The 23,294-nt window shown below is 40.1% G+C and overlaps 1 protein-coding gene and 1 long non-coding RNA gene across 8 annotated transcripts in view; one reads left to right on the top strand and one right to left on the bottom strand.

The window, feature by feature from the left end:
- RIC8B (RIC8 guanine nucleotide exchange factor B) overlaps positions 1-21,420 on the bottom strand; it is a 100,571-nt gene extending 79,151 nt beyond the window's left edge. For all 7 annotated transcript variants that reach the window (XR_011566672.1, XR_011566674.1, XR_011566673.1 and 4 more), the window contains exons 1-2: positions 21,287-21,420; positions 12,599-12,646 (exon numbers count right to left, since the gene is read on the bottom strand). Coding sequence is in view for 3 of the 7 variants with exons in the window: in XM_070789658.1 (XP_070645759.1) it covers positions 12,599-12,646; positions 21,287-21,370 (132 nt within the window). In the remaining 4 variants the exon portion in view is untranslated. The remainder of the gene's footprint in view (positions 1-12,598; positions 12,647-21,286) is intronic.
- Positions 21,295-23,294, top strand: part of LOC139183164 (uncharacterized) — a 34,605-nt gene continuing 32,605 nt past the window's right edge. Inside the window, exon 1 of the long non-coding RNA XR_011566676.1 lies at positions 21,295-21,426. This is a non-coding gene — a long non-coding RNA (uncharacterized lncRNA). The remainder of the gene's footprint in view (positions 21,427-23,294) is intronic.

Below are 23,294 nucleotides of genomic sequence, written 5' to 3'. Positions count from 1 at the left end.
TAATTTATATATCATAAATTTACCCTGTTAAAGTATACAGCTCATTGATTTTTAGGATATTCACACTTGTGCAACCATCATCACTGTTTAATTTTAAAACATTTTCATCACCCTCAAAAAAACCCCAATACCCATTAGCAGTAACTCCCCATTCCCCTCTCTCCCTAGCCCCAGGGAAACAAATGATCTACTTTCTGTTATTACAGATCTGCCTATATTAGAAATTTCATATGAGTGGAATTGTACATTATGTGGCCTTTTATGTCTTCCTTCTTTCACTTAGCATAATATGCTCAAGGTTCATCCATGTTATAAGCACTTACAACAGTTACTTTTATTCTTTTTTATGGATAAGTAATATTCTATTGTATGGCTATAATACATTCCATTTATCCATTCACAAAATGATAGACATTTGGTTTGGTTCCATTTTTTGGCTGTTATGAATAATACTGCTGTGGATATTCAAGTACACAGTTTCCTGTGGACACATATCTTCATTTCTTTTTTGTAGATACCTAGGAGTGCAACTCGGAGAAGGCAATGGCACCCCACTCCAGTACTCTTGCCTGGAGAATCCCATGGATGGAGGGGCCTGGTGGGCTGCAGTCCATGGGGTCGCGAAGAGTCGGACACGACCAAGCGACTTCACTTTCCCTTTTCACTTTCATGCATTGGAGAAGGAAATGGCAACCCACTCCAGTGTCCTTGCCTGGAGAATCCCAGGGACGGGGGAGCCTGGTGGGCTGCCGTCTATGGGGTGGCACAGAGTCGGACACAACTGATGCAACTTAGCAGCAGCAGCAGCAGGAGTGCAACTGTTGGGTCATATAGTAACTCTGTTTAATTCTTTGAGGAACTCTTAGATTATTTTCCAAAGTGGCCACATCATTTTATATGCAGTAATCTATCAGTAATGTATGAGCATTCTGATTTCTTCACATCCCTGTCAACATTTACTATCTGACTTTTTTGATTTTAGCCATACTAGTGAGTATAAACTGGTATTTCATTATAGTTTTGATTTTCATTTCCTTGATGGTTAATGATGTTAAGCATCACATGTTGATTGGCTATGTGTATATCTTCTTTGGAAAAATGTATATTCAGATCCTTTGCCCACTTTAAAATTCAATTATCTTTTTATTACTGAGTTCTTTATATACCCTAGATACAAGTCTCTTATCAGACATACAATTTGCAAATACTATCTTCCATTCTGTGGGTTTTCTTTTCACTTTCTTGATAGTATAAGCACAAAAGTTAACTTTGATGAAGTCTAATTTATTGGTTTTTCTTTGGTTGCTTGTGTTTTTGGTGTCCTATCTAAGAATCCACTCCCAAATGCAGGCCATGAGGACTTACCCTATGTTCCTGTAAGAGTTTTATGGTTTTAGATCTTACATTTGGGTCTGATCTATCTTGAGTTAAATTTTGCACATGGTGTGAAGTAAAGGTTCAATGCATTCTTTTAAATGTAGCTAAGTTTCTCAGTGCCATTTGTTAAAATATTATTCTTTCTCCACTGAATGGCTTGTCACCCTTGCCAAAAATCTGTTGATCACAGACACACTGGTTATTTCTGGACTCTCAATACTATTCCACTGATCTAAATCTATATATGCAGGGTTTTTTTTTCCAGTAAATACATACAACAAGATCCACAGTTGGTTGAAACTGCAGATGCAGAACTGTGGATATGAAAGACCAACTATAAAGTTACACATGGGTTTTTGACTGCTCAGGGAATTGGCACCCTAAACCTTGAGTTGCTTAAAGGTCAACCATATGTATGTTTATCTATCTTTGTGTCAGTACTCACTGTCTTGATTACTGTTGCCTTGTAATAAGTTTTGATGTTGGGAGTTGTAAGTTCTCCAGGTCTGTTCCTTTCAAGATTGTTTTGGCTCTTCTGCATCCCCGGCAATTCCATATGAATCTCAGAACTGGCTTGTCAATTTGTACAAAGAAGCCACCCGGAATTCTAAGAGGTATCTCATTAAATCTACAGATCAAAATGAGAAGTAGTGCCATCTGAGCATAAGTCTTCCAATCTATGAACATGGGATGTTTTCTCATTTCTTTACATCTTCTTTAATTTCTTTTTCAGTTCAGTTCAGTCACTCAGTTGTGTCCGACTCTTTGCGACTCCATGAATCGCAGCATGCCAGGCCTCCCTGTCCATCACCAACTCCCAGAGTCTACCCAAACCCATGTCCGTTGAGTCAGTGATGCCATCCAGCCATCTCATCCTGTCGTCCCCTTCTCCCCCTGCCCCCAATCCGCCCCAGCATAAGGGTCTTTTCCAATGAGTCAACTCTTTGCATGAGGTGGCCAAAGTATTGGAGTTACAGCTTCAATATCAGTCCTTCCAATGAACACCCAGGGCTGATCTCCTTTAGGATGGACTGGTTGGATCTTCTTGCAGTCCAAGGGACTCTCAAGAGTCTTCTCCAACACCACAGTTCAAAAGAATCAATTCTTCAGCGCTCAGCTTTCTTCACCGTCCAACTCTCTGCGTTTGGCTGTGGTGGGTCTTCATTGCTACACTGGCTTTTCTCTAGCTGTGGGGAGCAGGGCCCATTCTCCAGCTGTGATGCATAGGCCTCTCATTGTGTTGGTTTCTCTTGGTGTGGAGCATGGGCTCTAGGGCATTCAGGTCTCAGTACTTGCAGTGTGCAGGGCTCAGCAGTTGTGGCTCCTGGGCTCCAGAGCACAGGCTCAGTAGTTGTGGTATACAGGCTTAGTTGCTCCACAGCATGTGGGATCTTCCCAGATCAGGGATCAAATCTGTGTCTCCTGCATTGATTAGCAGGCAGATTCTTTACCACTGAGCCATCAGGGAAGCCCTTAGATCTTCTTTAGTTTCTTTCAACAGCATTTTGTAGTCTTCTACAAAATGGAATTATTTTCTGAGTCATTTCCTTAGTTGCTGTTCTAGGGCTTAAATATCTTATATATGTATATATCTAAACAGAATTAGCTTCAATTTACATTAATTCCAGTGAGGTGTAGAAACACTGCTTCTATATGATGTCTCTTTCCCCTCTTTGGTGGCATTATTGTTATACATATCAAAAATGATTACTTGATATATAATTTTGTCTTTTGAAGTCACTGAGGAGAAAGGACAGCTGGTATATACTTACAGCTTTTGTTATTTTGGCCTTATTGGTTCTCTAGAACCAAATAGTGACTTTATTATCTAGAGTCACTTCCTTAGTGCAGTACAGCTTTGCTCTCATCAACCTTTGTGCTATTTCTGACAAATATATCATGTTTCTGTATGTTACTAGCTGAACAATATACTATAGACATATTGTTTTATACAACTGTTTTTAAGATCATTTGAAAGAATAGGAGAAGAAATATGCATTTATATTATCTTTTATAATTACATAATTACCTTTACTAGTTCTCTTTTGTTTCTTTGTGTGGATTTAAATCGCTGTTTGAGGTAACTTGCTATCTGTTTGAAGGACTTTTAGTACTTCTTGCAAGGTGGGTCTAGAACAAATTCATTTTTTCATTTATCTAAAAATGTTTTTATCTCCCTTGCAATGTTAAAAGATAGTTCTGTTGGATATAAGATTCTTGGTTGAGGTTTTTTCTTTGAGCTCTTTGAATACATTATTCCACAGCCACAGGCCTACATTTCTGATGAGGAGTCAGCTGTGTATCTCATTGAGACTGCTCTGTAAGTGATGATCCATTTTTCTTTTGCTACTTTCAAAATTTTCTCACTGTGTTTCCATTTTAGCATTTTTATTGTGATGTGTCTATGGATCTTTTGGAGGTTATTCTACTCAGACATTATTGAGCTTCCTGGATATGTAAATTGTTTTCCAATAAGTTTAGGAAGTTTTTAGACATTTCTTCAAATATTTTTTCTTCCCTTTTCTCTCTCCTCTCCTCTGGTACTCCAATTATATGTATGTTGATATATTAACATCATCTCATATTTCTCTGAGGCACTCATTTTCATTATTCTTTTTTCTCTGTTCTTTACCTTGTATACACTATTGCTTTATCTTCATATTTGCTCATTCTTTCTTCTGACAGTTTGAACCCAACATTGGGCCTCTTTAGTGATCTTTTTCCCCTTATTATACTTTTCACTTCCAAAATTTCCATTTGGTTCTTCTTTTTCTTTTTAATCATTTCTATCTTTGTATTGATATTCATTTGTTGTGATGTCATCAAATTTTGTATTACTTCTTTAATTATTGTTTCCTTTACTTTTCTGAATATTTTTTTCTTTTTTCGTTTTGGCCACACCACACAGCATGCAGAACTTCCGCCAACCAGGGATCAAACCCAAGCCCCCTCAAGTGAAAGCACAGAGTCTTAACCACTGGACCACCAAGGAAGTCCTTTCTGAATATATTTATAATAAATATGTTGAAGTCTGTCTGTTAAATCTACCCTCTGGTTGTTCTCACAGGCAGTTTCCACTGCCTGCTTTTTCCCCAGTGTATAGGTCATTCTTTCCTGTTTCTTCACATAGCTTTGTTTTGTTTTTTTTTTTTTGAAGCCGGACATTTTAGATAATACATCAACACTGGGTATTGCCTATGCCATCCAAGACTTGCTATTGTTATTTTTCTTATTTGCTCAGTGACTGGATGAATTATTTTCATTGAGTATACTTTCCTCCTCCTCCCTGCAGATGTAGCTCCTCATGGGTCTCACCCTTTGGTCTGCTACAGTCATCCTGGGATGACAGTGGCTTTGGCAGGCCTCTCTTTGACTTTCTCTTCCCTGACCACACCCAGCTGTTAAGCTCCACTAACTACAGATTGATTGATCTATTGTCTTCAACAATGTCCTGAGGCATAAATTGCTCTACAGACTGAACCGATTTATTACAGTTCCTTTGAAGAGACAGTTCCTGAGGTAAGTATTTAAGATTTGTTCTAATTACAGGAAGGTTCCTCCCAGCTGTCTTTCCTCCTTCCTTTCTAGCAAACTAGCTAGATGTCTGGTTAGCCCTATAACTCCAATCAGTATGTCAGTCTCCTCCCGACTCCTTCTCCTTTCATCACAACCCATATCTTCAGGCAGAAACTTCACTTTGTTGCAAAAAGTTGGTCCCTCTGGGGAGAGATTCAGAGCTTACTGTTATAAGGTCTGCTTGTTTCTCTTGGCAAAATTCCTGAACCTTGGTTCTGATGCTGGGGGCAGAGACAACAGCATGCTTCTTTCATGACACCTCCTTGAAAGTTCAACTGGAGGAGACAGGGGAGTAGCAGACCCAAAACTCCTCAATTTGCCTTCCAAGGTGGAATCTGTTTGTCCCACCAGCCAGGGCAAGGGCAGTTGGTGCCCCAGTATTCTCAATGTTGCCTTACTCAAGGTAGAGCCCATGACCCACGAATGGAGACTGGGTGAAAGAAGAGAGATCCCATCTCTCAGCTATAATTCACCCAGAATTTTGTCTCAGTGACATGTGGCTGGGGCAGGGTGAGAAATGCTGACCTTACCCCTGTTCCTACTGGTTAGGTAGCCTTTCAACTGAGGACTGAGGAAAGTAGGAGCTCTGATCTTGGCTCTATCAGTTTGCTGTTGTTCAGTCACTAAGTCATGTCCAACTCTTTGCAACCCCATGGACTGCAGCACTCCAGGCTTCCCTGTCCTTCACCATCTCCCAGAGCTTGCTCAAACTCATGTTCATCGAGTCAGTGATGACATCTAACCATCTTATCTCATTCTCTGTCATCCCCTTCTCCTCCTGCCCCTCAATCTTTCCCAGCATCAGAGTCTTTTCCAATGAGTCAGCACTTCGCATCAGGTGGCCAAAGTATTGGAGCTTTAGCATTATCCTTCCAATAAACAGTCAGGGTTGATTTCCTTTAGGATTGACTGGTTTGATCTCCCTGCTGTCCAAGGGACTCTCAAGAGTCTTCTCCAGCACAACTAGAAAGCATCAGTTCCTCGATGTTCAGCCTTATGATCCAACTCTCACATCCATGCATGACTACTGGAAAAATGATAGCTTTGACTATACAGACCTTTGTTGGCAAAGTGATGTCTCTCTGTTTTTTAATAAGCTGCCTAGGTTGTTCATAGCTTTTCTTCCAAGGAACAAATGTCTTTTAATTTCGTGGCTGCAGTCACCATCCACAGTGAGTTTGGAAGCCAATAAAATAAAATCCACCACTGTCTCCACTTTACCCCATCTATTTGCCTTGAAGTGATGGACCAGATGCCATGATCTTACTTTTATGAATGCTGTTTTAAGCCAGCTTTTTCACTCTCATCTTTCATCCTCATTAAGAGGCTCTTTAGTTCTTCTTTGCTTTCTGCCATTACAGTGATATTATCTGCTTATCTGAGGTTGCTGATATTTCTCCCAGCAATCTTGATTTTAGCTTATGATTCATCTGGGTCTGCATTTTGCATGATGTACTCTGCAGAGAAGTTAAATAAGCAGAGTGACAATATACAGCCTTGACAAACTCCTTTCCCGATTTTGAACCAGTGTGTATTTCCATGTCGGGTTCTAACTGTTGCTTCTTGACCTGCAAATAGGTTTCTGAGGAAGCAGGTATGGTGGTCTGGTATTTCCATCTCTTTAAGAATTTTCCACAGTTTGCTGTGATCCATAGAGTCAAAGGCTTTAGCACAGTCGATAAAGCAGAATTGTTTTATAACATTTAGAAAATATTATAAAAACATTTTATAGATGTTTTTCTGAATTCCCTTGCTTTTTCTATGATCCAAGGGATGTTGTATCTCAGTTTGATCTCAGTTTGGAGGAGGGTTTCCATCTCACTCCACTGAGAGTGGGAAGAAAGGGAGCAGGTCTCAGTTTAAATACCACAGACTTTCACTTTTCTGACTTTCAGTATATTTTCCTGAATAAGTGTTCCTTCATTGACTTCATGCTTTTAGGACTATTTCCAGATATTTAAATGGCTGTTGTTGTTGTTGTTTTTAAATAACCAGTTTAATTAAGGAGCAGGTTCATAAAGCTCTCACACTGTCATGGCTGGAAGCAGAACTTCTTGCTGAGTTTTTCATATGAAAAAAAGGATTGAAACTCTAAAGTACAAATCAGAGATACTACTCAACATTCCCAAGCAGAAAGTGATCCATACAGAGATCACGTATGGACTGTCATATCTAAGGCTTACTAAATCAGAAGGCTATTCTGTTCTTTCTTCCTACACTTAGTCCTTCAATACCTTGGTAACACATCTAAAATAAAAAATGGAGTCTGAAATGAAGTCTAAATTATTTTACTTCTGAACTACTGTGAGGCATTCATCCTGGCCTATGATATAATTCAGCCCTTCTGGTCAAGTTTTATGCCAGTTCCAGCTGGATAGAAACTTTAAAAATAAAAGTTTTAGAATGCATTTGGTAATATGTGTGTTTGTGTGTTTTAAAGAAATCAAGATGTTAAAAATGATTATCTTTAAAGTTATTGGTTTCTAAATGAGAACCGAACTTGCATCATATATCAAAGTATTCCCCAAAGTGAAGACATCAACTAAAATTTGAGTCAAATTTGCAAGACACACAAAGCTCATTTTGTTTTAGTGAAAATTGGAGTTTAACAATTTCAAATGACTATACTAAATGTAAAAGGCTTTTAGAACAAGCATTCATGCCTCAAGCTATCCCTAAGCATGGATTCACAGTATACGACTGATGGTTCTATCTTGGCACATTTTCCTTGGGGGACTCTAATATGGAAAATTACCCATTCATTTTCTATAGTCCACAATGACAACCCTCAGTATGCATCTGTAGCTGAGAAATGCCAAACCAAACACCATAGGAAAATAGCCAACTTAGGAACCAAGGCCTAACACAGGACCTGGCACACAGGAATTACTGAAAAAATATTTGTGGACTACAGAGATCTCTACTAATATGCCAAGTACATCCAACTTTGTGGAAAAAAGAAGAAATATTTCAAATGGTAGAATGGACTTTTGTGTTCAAATAAATTTATTTCACTCCATAAACCAGCTCCACAAAGGATACTATCTCCAAACCTAGTAACATTTTTATGTTCCCCCAAAAGGAGTATGTAAGATAATCGCAAAAGGCCAATTTTAGAGAGAATAAATGATTTAAAAATGCATTGGTCTTTGCTTACATCCTGAATCACATAACTCTGAAAGAATATATTATCACATATATTATCTTATATCTGATATACTGTAATGAAAAGTTTAAAATATCAAAAAGAGAAATGAAAATATCATCCACAGTAATAACACAAAGCCACTATTTAGTGAATTTCCTTGTAGACATTTTTCTTTGTATACTTTATATTAGTTTTACATGGTTATGATCACATTGTATGAATATTTTTGTATTCTGCATTTTCAGTAAACAACAGTTATGAAAAGTGCTTGAGAATCTGCTGCCTACTTAAGAAAATATCAAACTCAAAACCAAACCATATGTACAAGTCATGAGAATTCTGGTCTCCACTTAATCTCCAATCCCCTTTATTAATTTAACAGGTATGTATTGTAGGTGCCTATTTTGTGCCAGATGCAGTGCCAAGGACTGAAAGTACGAAGAAAAGTAAGCTAGAATTTTAGTCCTCAAAGAGTTCTCAACTCAGTAACTACCTTATACCTTCACAGATATATGAACTTACCTATGTCAGTTTGAAGTTAATGAAATAAATGCTTGAAATTTAACTATTTTTAACATGATTCTTTTGAGGAAAATAACTAAATACCTAAAAGTTTATCTCAGACAACAACTTAAGTTTTCTGCATTTGATATGGTTGTCTTCTTAGAGGTGAAAGAGCTGCAATTCTTTTAATCATTTTACGATAGGTATTTTTCCAATATTTATTGCAATTAGTTCTCTTTATTGGCCTTGAGATCAGCTGTGCTTCAGAAACCAATATAAGAATTTTCATTTCCTTAAGGTGTAAAATTTCAGATTATTCATGATACCTTCCTCCGTCCTACATATTTGCATGATACATTTGTTTATGTGTTGGTATACAGTCATAGCCATCTATTTAGGTAGACAAGATGTAAAGTAAATGCTTCAGTAAGCACAGGTGCTTACACCCAAATATACCATGAGCCACATGCACCTGGAACTATCTGCATTCTATGCACAAACATCAGAAATGTGTCTGTCTCTACTTCTCTGGAAAAATTTAAGCACTCCTAGTTGGTAATTTCCTTTGATATTTTCTGATTTAAGTCTAAAGTCTAGTTGCCTAAATGTTGTCTCAAGGTATAAGAGATAAAACAAGGTACTGAGTCATAATTTCAAACCTTCTGAAATATACCTCAAGTGATAATGAGTGGGAGCCATGGAGCACTAAACAGTGAAGGAGCTGCACATAATAGCAAGAAAATCTGTTCTCTGCTTGAGGCTCCACCACTTACTAGTAATGTGAGTGTTAACAAGTTGTGATTAACATAAGCCTCAGTTTTCTTATCCATAAAATTGGTATGGTGATATTCTCTCCATACTTATAACATTACAACTTTACTACTGAAAAGCAAATCTTCATAAAAGTGCAAAATGCTACACAAATGTTAGGAATTAGGTCTAAGGATCATTACTTTATAACCAATTCCTAGAAAGTTCACACAATCAAGTTTTATTTTTTGAAAGGCTCTGTTCCCTTACATCTACTTATTGGTTGTCATAAGGTTTTACATAAGAGAGGTGTGTTTTTCAGAGCAACAGCACCTGTAGTTTATGGAAAGGCGTGATGCTGTTACCAACAAACAGGTAGAAGGCTCCAGAGACATGTTTAGGAAAGAGAAAAAGAGAACTAGAGCAGGAAAGCAAATTGGATGGTAATTTGAGTTCCTCCTATTTTAAGACTGGGTTTAATGTGGAGACATGCCTAATATTCCATGTCTCTCTACACTGAGAACTTAAAAAGCTGTTAGGATGCAGATCCTTTAGAGAAGTCCAATAATTTTGATTTCAAAGTCTTTATGGGCCTTAGGCATGAAAGAGTCACTAATGGTTTTAACCTTTGGAGACTGAAATAGTTTTGTTTGCCAACGTTTTTACGTTAATGAAGATTACCTAGCTCAGTCCCTAATGACATTTGTTTATATCAGACCTCCCAAGAAGCAGCGATCTATACACTAAACCAAAATTAACACCAGTACAGTAGTTATGGTCACCAAAAATCTAAAAGGCAGTAAAAGACAATTATCTCGAAAATGTCAAGTTTTGCTACTACCCTACAGGAAATAAACATGCTTTACTAGCAACTGTGTGGGAATTTTTCTTCCCTTAACTGAAAGCCATATGGAGGGAGGGAAATCTCTGTCTTCATGCACTTACTTTGACTAGTGAAAGGACTGTCAAAGATTTTAGTGTCAGATCCATAAGGTACCCCAAATCTATGGATATAGTATGGATTCTCCCAACTAAGCTAAACAGCAGCTGCCTTCCTAGCCTGAATACCTAAAAAATGTATATATTCATTTTTTAACACCTGGCTTCTTTTTTCTTCTACTTGACCATCTCTCCCATTAGCACATAATAGTCTCTCTCCTCCCTCTCTCTTTCTCTTTTACCACAGTGCAGTATTCCATTATGCAAATCTCTATAAGTTTCTACAAATATTCCCTGATTCCTGGAGGTTTTTTTGTTTCCAATCATCTGCTATTATGTACAATGCTTCAGTGAGTAACACTGCTTACTTTATTTCAATCTATCCACAGAATAGATCTAAAAGTGACATTGCTTGGTCAAAGGGCAAAATGCATCTGTAATTTTGGTAGATATAACTAGCTTCTATTCCATATGGACTTGTGTTATATTCTACTCCCACCAAGTGAGTAAGGTACTTATTTCCTGAAGACCATTTATCAAAATGCACATGCCTGGATTCCATCCCCCAAATTCTGACTCAGTAGACAGTGATGGGGCCTGAGCAGGCCTGTTGAAAAAGCTCCCCAAACAGCACATCCCTGGCTGAGAACCCTGTTCTAAAGGGTATTCTAGTCTTATTTATATTGTTTAAATTCAAAAGAAAATCAGTAATCTTTAACTTCCAAAGTTTATACTCCTTGTCACTCATTCAATAAAACTTTTCGAGTACCTATCTGTGCTGGGCATTCTAGATGCCGAGGATATAAAGATAACTATTATTATAGCATCTGTCTTCAGGGAGTTCACAGAGTCTAACAATGAGAAACACACACACACATATAAAATTAAGAAACAAATAATAAGCATAGGATTAAAGATTTACATAAAATTTTATAGGAATACTGAAAAGGGGCATTTCACTCTAATAGGAATGCCAGAGGTTTCCTGAAGGAGAAGCTCCTAGAGGTGAGTAGGAATTAAACAGGTGAAAGGGTGAAGAAATATACAAGAGGGCATTCCAGGCAGAAGACAACACATGCAAAGATAGGAAGTAGGAAACAGAAGGGATGTGTATATGTACATAACTGGAAACATTTCATGTTCCTAGAGCATAAATTACAAGGGACAGAAGTAAGCAACAGGCTGCAAAAGTAGGCAAGCTTCAGATCACTGACCATCAAGCTCATGATAAGAAACTTGAACTTTATCCTATAGACAAAGAAAGTCACTCAAGGGTTTCAAGGTTGAGAGTGACACAATTAGATTGTTGTTATAGAATTATGGACAATGGAATTATGGAAGCACACATAACTGGAAAAATAATGAACTGTTAGGAAACTGGTACAGTAGTCCAGATGAAGGTATGAACAAGGGCTGGGACTAAGGAGGGAATGTATGGAGAAATCTTAAGAGGCAAAATGAGCAGGATGTCGACATTAAATATGGGGGTAGATGTGAAGAGAGGGATGATTTCAAGGTATGATCAAACCATTACCAGGAAAGCACTGGACTTAAGCTATTTTTCCAGCAGCAATCATGGGTTTACACGGATTCAGTCATGCTCTCTCACCTGGTCTTACTGTTTGTAAGGCCAAGGATAGAAGTACAGGGCCCAGGAAACACTGAGGCAGAACTGGTGAGCTTCTCCTTGAACATCATGTTCCAATCAACTAAGTAAAGCAACCACAAGCTACCCCGACAGGCCAATGTGACATTTCATGATCCGATCTCTGATGCACCCTCTCTTATAATAACTCCTCTAGTGATGAGCCTCTTGATCCCATTTTCCTCTTTACCAGTGAAGTCAGTGACCAAGATGATTGCTGGATACAAAAAAAGCTGCCAGCACAGAGAACAATATGTGGTTGAGGCACAGCAGCATCAATAGCTGTTTCCCCAAAACTTAACCCAAAGCCAAGCCTGGCTTTACAATATTAGCAATTAGCAATTTTTGGCAGCCTGCAATCCTGCCATCAAACAAAGCCAATCTCTGGAGAGGAGAAGATATGGGGGAGGGTCCCCTCTGAACCCCTCCCATTCCCCTGATTTATGCAAGTGTAACGGTTCTATGGGGATGGAGCAGGAGGGTGTTGTGTGTAATTCATACTAAACCTGGCACTTGTCTTTCTTCTCAGAATTCCTAAAAACCAAACATAAGGGAAACTGAATACTAAACCATCAGATGAAATCAAGTCTGCTGTTATAAAGCCGTGAATGAAAATACATACAGACACACACACCACACAAAGTAACACTAAGGCTTACCTTTCTTTTATCTTCATCTGTTGATTCAAATTTGAAAGTAGCCCTATGCTGAAGAGGGAAAAAAGGGAAACAATGTCATTTTAAATGTACAGATTTTTCATTTTGGCTATGTTAAAAAATATCTGATGTCTACAAAAAAAGTTGTCTTCCCAAATCACCTCAATATTCTTACTAAAGAAAAAGAGAAGCAAATAACTATAAAGCAGTACAAAAAGGCTAAAGCAAAAATATATACAGAAAAGAACAGAGTACCGAGCCACAAACCGCCCAGGGAAATCTGGAATGCTTTGCACAGAGTATAGAGCATTTGAACTGGACCTTGAGGGATGAATAGGAGTTTGCCAGAAGGCAAATGAAAGCATTCTAGGGACGGAAACAAAGGCTCATGTGTGAAATGGTATGATATATTTGTGAAATAAGCAGCTCTGTTGGAATGAAACACAGGACACATGTTAGAGGATGACAGGAGCAGAGAAATGTAAGAATGGGAAAGTAGACTGGATAGAGATTTGGAAGGATCTTCCAATGTTGTTGAGGAGCTGGTACTTTATCAAATGGAATAAGAAATCATCAGAGAATCATAGATAGGGAAGGACAGTAATTCTGTAAGAATGAGAGTTTAAACCATGGTTCCACCACTTATTAGTTAAGCAAGTAATAAATTATAACTGTATTTCCCACGTGAAAAGAGGGGTGCCTACTTCACAAAGCTGCTGTGAGGGTTAAAACAGCTAAGGCATATAATGTACCATCTGAGTGCCTGGCACATAGTAAACACTCAGTTAGCATTAGGATGATAATGATGATGATGCCAATGATACTGAGAAAAAAATAACTGAAAGAAAAAGGAGGGTCACGACTCTCCTGCAATTACTGGCAACACTATTTTTTCTCTGTAGCTGAAATAGAGAATGGAGTAAGTTGTCCACTGTCAAGAGAGTGGCAGTACCCCAAAAAATAGAGCATAAAGTTCCTCATTCTCTTCTCAAGTTTTATTCAAGACAGCCAAGTGCGCTTAAGAATCCTCCAAGTTTTCCTTTAAAAAAAAAAACCTTTATTGAACATCTCTCTGCCTTTCCTTTGTATTTCTCATTGGCAACACTGACAAACATTTATTGGCAACCCATCAGGAGTTAAGTACAGTAAGTACTAAAGATATTATCATTACAGGTGGTTCTGCATTGACAGCTTTGTAGAAGAACTGATTTTTGAAATTAAATGAGATTGAGAAATGTTGACAAAGAAGCAGTTCTGAAGTACAAAATAGTCAGAGGAAAGACTTAGAGGTAATAGAGAAGGCCATTTGAGGAAACCTAAAGAGAAGCTGCCTCACATATGGTTTGCAAAACAATTAAAATGGATGTCAGATGGTGAGGGCTTGGATTTAAAAATTTATACCTGAACTGACATAAAGATGACAGGCCACCAGGGGAAGACTCTGAAGGAGGTGTAAACAGTAGCTTATTCTGGAAGAATATTTTGAGCAGTAGCTTACAGACCAGATCAAAGGAGAACAAGGCTGAGGACATAAAGCTCTCTGAGAAATGGGCTTCAGTAATCCACGTCTAATATTGCTGGAGGCAGTATAAATTGACACTATCTTCAAAAACGAAAGTGATTTGGCAACACATAATAGCAACCATAAAAATATTCATATCCTTTGACCCAGAACGTCTGCTCCTAGAAATTTATCCTAATGAAATCATCCAGAGGAGAGAAAAATTATATTCACTGCAGTGTTATCAAATGTTAAGGGAAAAAAAAAAGAGACAACCTGAATATCTAACAACAGGAGACTGATTAAGTAAATTACTGTGCATTCATCTGAAATATTATCATACTGCAGTTTTTTTAAAGATGGCTAAAAAGTTCTGTAACAACATGGAAAATTATTTTATGACAATAGCTGTAAAAATAGTAAAATATCAAATTGTATGTCTATGATGACAGTACCTATATCAATGTATGGATGGATGCATTCAAACAAAGGCTTGAGTGTTAAAAATGCAAAAATAAAAACTATACAGGGTTGGTGGAATTTCTGGTGGTTCCTTTGACAAAACTTGTTGATATATTGTTATTATTAAAAGAAAAAAATTGACAGGTAAATGAATTAATGAACAAACAAGGAAAGAAAGAAGAAAAGGAAGGAAGAACAAAAGCTTTAACTTAGAAATTTACAGACCCAAGGTTAAGTAAAAACTAACACTGAACAAAAGATAAAGAATCAGTAGATTGTTCTGTTGGTTATAAACTGAAGCCTAGTAAAGGTTCACTACAAATGAAAATACATAATTGCATTTAGAACTAAGAAAGCTTAATTTTTGCCATCATATGTGAAATATTAATTCCATACATTATCTGGAATAAATGTACCTAGTTGCCAATAGTCCTCCTAAACTTTTTTTTTTTTTGCATTTGTGGTAAGGAAACAGAAAAAGAAATAATCTTTAGAAAGACCCTCACTAAGTTATGAAAATATTTTTTAAAAGGTTTCTACATAGAATTAAATCTTTTAAGGTGATAATTTAGATTAGTACCAAGGACTAATTTTTCTTTTGCTTTTTAAATGTAAAGTTGATTCTGTGATAAAACTACAATATTAAAAAAGGAAGAAAAGAAGGGAAGAAGGAAGGGAGGAAGAAAAGCTTTCAAAAGCCCTGTCCAACGGGCATGAGGACTTAATTTAATTAGCAAATATACTGGTGTTGTGAGGCAATAAGTTGAATTTAGAATATGTCAATCTATTCAGAAACTCAGACCCCTAAGGTTGTTTGGATTCAAAGATGTTGACTTCTCTAAGGCAGGCTTCTCTTATCTAACTTAGATCATACCTAACCTATTCTGTACCGGGCTTCCCTGGTGGCTCAGACAGGACAGAATCTGCCTGCAATGCAGGAGACCTGGGTTCAAATCCTGGGTTGGGAAGATCCCCTAGAGGAAGGCATGGCACTCCACTCCAGTATTCTTGCCTGGAGAAAAGCCATGGACAGAGGAGCCTGGTGGGCTGCAGTCCATGGGGTCGAAAAGCATCGGACATGACTGAGCAACTAAGCACAGCACACCATAACTCTTGTTCTCTCCCCTTTTTAAGGCTGAAAGAGAAGGGAAGGGGATCCAGCATTTCTGGCTGCAAATGTCTTTCTAGAACTGCTGGTCAACAGTCAACACTTCACCTTCTTTGTATGCTTAATTTCCAGATGAACAGGACCAAATACGAACTGAACAGTAAAGCTTTAGAGACCAAGTAAGTTAGTAACAGCTCAGTAACACAGCCAGCTCTTGAGGACTCCCCCTGCCAGTTTCACATCCCATGAATAGGCTAGGCTCAATAGTCAGAAAGCACTGGTTTGCATCCAGTCCCACTGTTTACTGAAAGTGTGACCTTGGTCAAGTCATTCAACTTTACTGCCTGTCAAGAGTTTCCTTATCTTTGTGTATAGCACCTTGCACATTGCAGGTGTTCAATAAGTAGACACTACTGTTGTTACTGCACAGTCTACGGGGAGGCATCCAGCCAAATACTGATCCACTAGACACCTAGGATTTATTTCATAGATTTCCAAAGATATACTCAAACAGTACCAATGCAAAGGAATCAACCTAACTGGAGTGGTGTCTGTGTGTGTGTGTGTATGTGTTGTGCTGTGTTTTAGGAAGAGAGATTTTTTCTAGAACTAAACCCCAGTAACTGAGATTATATAATCCAATCTGGAAATAAGAACATATAACAAAGGAACAGCCCACTACACACGCTCATCAAAAATCTGTAGAATGAACCCAAAGAGTCAGAACTCAACCTCAAAGTGTAAAACAAAATGTCCTCTTACATGGTCCAGGATGTTTATATACCCTGTTCAAATGTGGAGGCTGTATTTCTACAACTGTCTCCAAATTAGGTCTCTATCAATTGGATTCTTATGGCAACCCACTCCAGTACTCTTGCCTGGGAAATCCCATGGACGGAGGAGCCTGGTGGGCTACAGTCCATGGGGTCGCAAGGAGTTGGACACGACTGAGAGACTTCACTTTCACTTTTCACTTTCATGCACTGGAGAGGGAAATGGCAACCCACTCCATATTCTTGCCTGGAGAATCCCAGGAATGGGAGCCTGGTGGACTGCCGTCTAAGGGGTCGCACAGAATCAGACACGACTGAGGCGACTTAGCAGCAGCAGCGCATAAACACACCTCACTACTATCAGTGCTGTTTTCCTCTCTTATGAGGACTCATCTCAGAGACCTACCTACCTGTCTGTATCTTAAGTAACTTTTACCTTTCATTTGGCCATAAACTTGTCATACTTACATAATGGAATTCTGTTGGAGCTTGCCAAGGGGTAATCATATGCCCAGGTGGCCTCTATGGCCGCAAACCATCTCTCTAGTCATCATCATAGTTGATGATGATGCTACACCAGTTTCTTCTCCTATTAATTCAGAGTATTGGACCCAATGATCTTTGAGGTTCCTTCTAGTCCAAATATCCTGGATTCAAGGAACTAAGATACTTTTATGCACCTCAAGGCCCAAGACCACTGTTTGTTGTTGATAATCATAATGAAGGCTACCAGTATCTCTATTAAATCTGTTAAAAGAACAAAATACATGGCACTCAATACATTTTAACAGATGAATTGAGAGGAGAGGAAAAAGGCAACCACTCTTCCTATTTTTAAAAAATACTTTCCTACACTGAGTCAACTTGCATTATGCCCTTGAGAAATAGGCAAATTTCCTTTTAAAAGGGATAGATAGATCTTCCTTCTCCCCAAGATGACAACATCAGTGAATAAAAGAAGGTAGCTTGAAAATCAGAATCTCCTTAACACAGTAGAAATTAGATGTTACCTGGAGCCAGATAGGTAAATGTTGCTCTAAACATGGTACAAAGTATTTCGCCAGCCATTAATAAGTGCCATGGGTCAAGGAAAAAGAAAAACTGAAGTATATTCTCTCTTTTTATTTTTAATCAGACTATGTCAACTCCATGCCACAGGGTTAATCTCTGACTTTTTCTGTTTAGAACTAACAGCTATGGGTTTTTCTTCAGTGCCAGGCGGTGTTCTGATTTATACATATAACTTATTTAATCCTGACAACAGTGGATGATGCAGGTACTATTATTATCCATGTTTGGCAGATGAGTGAACTGAGGGACAGTAAAGTTAAGTACCTTGTTCTATACCACATGGATGGTAAATTGGGGATCAGAATTCAGGCAATTTGGCTCTAGAACCTGTGCTCTGGCCACAGGACCTCTTGAGAACCTTGATCATTAGGGAATGCCTCCTAGATGCCTTGCACAGTATTCAGCATTATACCTCAATTAATTTAGACCTCAGAATAACTTAGGTGATGGAACCTAAGTTACAGATAAGGTACATATCTGTACATAGGTACATATCTGTTACCTACGTTACAGATAAGGAAACTGAGACTCAGGTTTAAAATAACTTATCCATAGTCATGAAGCTAATAAATGGTAGATTTGAAGCAAGATTTATCTGATTCCAAATTCAACCTTCTTTCCACAATACTTGAGCTTCCTTTTGAGAACAACAAACTAATCATTCTCTCTCTACATCATTCATTTCCCTTCTTGGTTAGACTCTTTAATGCCTCATAATCACTTCATTCTAAACATTTCTCATCCACTTTTCCAGATAAAGAAAACAAGGAACACAGTAGACCCAGGCACATTTTTAGAATTTCAGATTCCATTTCCCAGAGAGTGGGACAATTAATTTGACCTCCTCATTCTTATTGCCAGACCACTGCAATCATACTTCCCCTTCTTCTTCATCTGCCTCTAAAGTCTCTTCCCTTGAGGGGCAAAGCCCCACTGCCAACATGAAACGCAATTTTCTTTGTTCTTTGGATCTACTGTAATCAGCATTAAACATGAAAACTCTTTTCTGAAGGAATTGGCCAACCCAGTTCATATCAAGCCACAGCATTCTCAAGGCTGGCCCCCAGAATGCCACCCCAAAACTATACACATTGGTCATTACAACTTTAAAACCATTCCCAATGTGAAAGTTCAGAACTTAAGCTCTGATAGCACTTGGAGTAGTGCTATCAGTACTTGCCCAGGAGTAGTAAATGAAACTAACCTGGAGGGAGATCAAGGAAAGGAAGAGATAAACTAGAGGAAGCAAATCTGGAGTTCTAACTACTTTAGTCGTGAAGAGAAGGAGGAATACTGAAGGAGGTGATAAGATCCAGGTAGAGGTTTTTTCCTCCTTCCTTCCCACAGAAGAAAGTTTCTATTTATTGCTGGATACCTGGGATATAATAAGTGCTAAATAAACACTAGGTGATTCAACACAACAGCCAAGTTTTCTGTTGCATTTTGTTCTTTTGAAAATCTGTTTGTAGCTGCCTCAAGTCATTTTTGGAAAGCAATTATAAATCAAGTTGCATGAATATACCGTCAGGCCTCCATATCTGCAGGTTCCACATCCATGAATTCAGTCAACCATGGATCAAAAGTATTTGAAGGAAAAAAAACAAAACTGGAGAAAGTTCCAAAAAGCAAAAGTTGAATTAATGGGCAACTAGCTACATAGTATTTACATTGTATTTACAATTATTTACATAGCATTTACATTGTATTATTAGCAATCCAGAGATGATTCAAAGTATAAGGGAGGATGTGTATAGGTTATTCCCAGGTGGTGCTAGTGGTAAAGAATCTGCCTGCCAACGTAGGAGACACAAGAGACGAAGGTTCGATCCCTGGGTCAGGAAGATCCTCTAGAGTAAGATATGGCAACCTACTTCAGTGTTCTTGCCTGGAAAGTTCCATGGGCAGAGAAGCCTGGTGGGCTACAGTCCTTGGGGCTGCAACAAGTTGGACTTGACTGAGCAACCGAGCACACAAGCACACATGCCATTTTATGGGCTTCTCAGATGGCTCAGTGGTAAAGAACCTGCATGCCAATGTAGAAGACGCGGGTTCAATCCCTGTTTCGGGAACATCCCCTGGAGAAGAAAATGGCACCCCACCCCAGTATTTGTGCCTGGAAAATCCCATGGACAGAACAGCCTGGTGGGCTATAGTCCATGGGGTCACATGGGGTCACAAAAGAGTTGGACGTGACTTAGCAACTAAGCAACAAGAACATGCCATTTTATATAAGGGACTTGAGCATCCATGAATTTTGGTATCCACGAGGGAGGGAAAGGGTCCAGGAACAAAGCCCCAGCAGATACCACGGGACAACCATAATCTCCAAATATGTACACCTGTGCATAAAGCATATCAGAGACCGAAGAAGCTAAGATATGAATATAACTGAATCCATGCAGCCACCCAAAGAAAACAGCATAGTACTGTAAAAGAGCAATCAGAAAACCTAGATTCAAATCTCAGCCCCATCTCTCAATGACTGTGTGGACTTGGGGCAACAACATTCTAAATTTTCTCATTTGTGAAACAAGGAATATCATCACTTTCCTCACAGGATTGTTGAGAAGATCAAACGGGAGTGAAGTTGCCTGATTTTTGAATATTTTCCACATAGGGCAGAAATGGCATACTGGCAGCTCCATAATGCAAAGCATAGGTTAGTGCAGTGGTGGACACATAGCAAACACAGGAGAAATTATGAATGGAAGCAAAGGAAAGGAAGGAATATGTTATATCTAGGATGTGACATGGTGCTGGGTGTGTTCTCACAGAAGTCAGTCATTTCTATTAAGTAGTCTTCTAAATGGAAGAATAAAGGTGTGGTATGTCACCTTTAGAAGTGAGCTTGTACAATTCCTGGAAGGAAAAGTAATGGAGAGCTAACGGTTCTTGAAGAGACATTCAGAGAAGTGACTGGGATATAAAAGAGGATACCTTTTTAGTGTAGAGTTGTAAAGTGGAAAGAATAATGAATGGTTTGAAGACCTAGGTTGGAATCCCAGCTCAGAAGTATGACCTTGGGCAAGTTACTTAACCGATCTAGAATCTCAATTGCAAAACGCAGATAAAACCTCACTGGACGGCTGTCAAGATTAAATAAGATAAAGGATGGGAAAGCTGATAATGCGATACAAATAACAGGTATTATTAGGAGTTAGTCTCCTCCCAGTAGGTCCATGACCTTGGCGTGATTTCAGTTCCTCGTGCCTCGGTTTTCTCATCTAGAAAATGGGAAGAATGATACTATCTACTCTACAAATATTCTGAGAATCAAGTTAGACCATATATGAAACATCACGCCTTGAAAACTGTACAGTGCTGTACGTCTATAAAGAACTGCCATCGTGGCCGCTACGTCTTAGGCATGTCAAAGGCCGTGTTTATGCAAAGAAACACGTATTTTTATGCTATGCAGGTGAGGAAGCCTCGCGTGCATTTCTGCATCCAAGAGTGGGGCACAGGGCACAGACGGACATTCACCGATTCCGGGGGTGTGACTTGCACGCTTGGGAAGAGGACCGTGGGACAAGCTGCTGGGCCGGAATCAGAGTGGTGGGAGCCAGGGTGGGGGCAGGGGGGATACAGGATGCACGGATGGAAAAGGCTGGGGGCACAAACACGCATGCCCAAGCCGGAAACGTTTTCGGGGGAGAGCAATGCGCATCCCCGGCGTGAGGGGGGGGGGGGGGGGCGCTTGGGAGGGATGCGATATGCAAGCCCGGGGGGGCGGCCCAAGGGTGCTATACCGCACGCCCGGGGCCAGGGCTCTTTACCTTATCGCTGTAATCCCTCAGGACCCGCTCGATAGCCCCCGCCTCGCCGGCCCGGACGATGTAGAGGGCGCGCTCCTCATCCATGGCCGCAGGTGCGGGGGAGCCGCGGCCGCTCTGCGCGCCCAAGCCGCTGCCTCCAGGTAAACGCCTCGCGCCCCCGCTCGCTCGCTTCTTCCCAGCTTCCTTCCTTCCCTCCTTCCCTCCCTCCCTCTGCCTCCAGCCCGCCAGCCTCCGCCCGGGCAGGCCCGACGTCACCGCCCCTCAACTTTCACCCCGCGACGTCACCGGTCCCCCAGCAACCGGCGCCTAGCCGCCACCTCTGACAAGGCCCAGTACGCGGTAGAGGCCTGGCGGACGGCCTGACGTTGGGGGTCAGGCCCGAGACCCTGCTTGCTCCCCTGACTCTCCCTCCCTCGGAGAAGAGTCCAGCCTTTTAAGTGGGCTTTCACAGACAGAGCTGTTCTTCTCTCCTGACCCTCCTCTATGAATCATTCTCCTCAGCTGACGAGAGCGACCCGGCTCTTCCCCGCCCCTCTAAGAGCAACCAGCTAAATGGACTACAATTCCCTTCGTGCGACGGGGTCATTCCACTCTTCCATCTAATCTACTGGAGTGCCGAATGGCATGTCGGGACTCGTAGTCATCCAGCGGGAAAGACTTCCCGCCAAAGGCATGCTGGGAACTGTGGTCCTGCAAAGGCCGGAAACGGGAGTCCAGCGGCCGCCTGAGGCCAGCGGCCCTGAGACCGTTAAGGGGAGGGTCCAAACGTCGGCTCTGCCTCCTTTTTGTTCTTTACCGAGCTGACTGTCCTGCTCGAGCCCTGGCTGGTCGGACTGGTTGACAGCCGCGGAAACTGACACCCCTTGGTGGCAACTGTCATGCACCGTTTTAATTCCCTCTTTTCTCGTTTAGCGGTTTCGGTCTCTTTGAAATTCTCTCCTTCCTTCCTTGTTTGCGGTCATGCTATGTATTCAGCTACAATAATGTGGGAAATGGTAGACAGCTCTCGGATACAAGGGGACTCGGCGGGGTTTTTTGCCTTCATAATAATAATAATAGCCGCCGTGTATCGCGTGTTAGGGACTCAAGACTCAGTGTTAGGTGATTTCTCACGGCACTGAGATTTTTGTGGAACCATAGGAATCCAAATAGATTAAGTAATTTGTCCAAAGTCACATAGCCAGTAAGTGGGGAATTCGATATTTGTATCTACGTCTTTCCCCAAAGGCAGGTCCTCTACGACCAATAGTAAATGTAATAATATGGATATACTAGTAATGGTAATGATGATGATGATGGAATCTCACATTTGCTAAGTGTTCGCTACATGCAGACATTCTGTCACATACTTTACCTATGTTATCTCAGCTTCTCACAAACCAAGTCAACAGATAATAGAGAATCTATGCTGTGCCAGACACTGTTCAATACAGTACAGGACAGTTCAGTGTGTCTACAGTGGACCCAAAATGAAGTCCCTACTATTGTGGAGCTTCCATTTTAGTCGTTAACCTTATCCTCAGTTGCTTCAGTCATACCCTACTCTTGGTGACCCTATGAACTGTAGCCCACCAGGTTTCTCTGTCCATGAGATATTCAGGAAATGATACTGGAGTGAGGTGCCATGCCCTTCTCCAGGGGAGCTACCCCACCCAGGGATCAAACCCACATCTCCTGCCTCTCCTGCATTGCAGGCAAATTCTTTACTCCTGAGCCACTGGGGAAGCCTTAAGCTTGTGAGGGAGGTACTATTCTTAAGGTGAGGAATCTGAGTCTTGAAGAGGTTAATAGGTTAATTTACTGAGATGGCAGAATTTGAAAATTGAATTTGAACTAGGATCCTATCTATGCTCTTTCTACACTCCCAAACTATTTGCTAGAGTGTGGATGAATTCTCTAAGTAACTTTCAGTTTTCCATTCCAAGCTACATTTACCAGAATCATCTTCCATGCCAGCCCTGCTTACCTCTCCCTCTCGAGCTGTGCTGAAGAATTAGAAGGGGCAAAA

This window comes from Bos indicus, chromosome 5 (genome assembly GCF_029378745.1).
Source record: "Bos indicus isolate NIAB-ARS_2022 breed Sahiwal x Tharparkar chromosome 5, NIAB-ARS_B.indTharparkar_mat_pri_1.0, whole genome shotgun sequence".
Taxonomy (NCBI): domain Eukaryota; kingdom Metazoa; phylum Chordata; class Mammalia; order Artiodactyla; family Bovidae; genus Bos; species Bos indicus.
The sequence above is the reverse complement of the archived record's forward strand: the minus strand, read 5'-3'. Positions and strand labels throughout refer to the sequence as shown.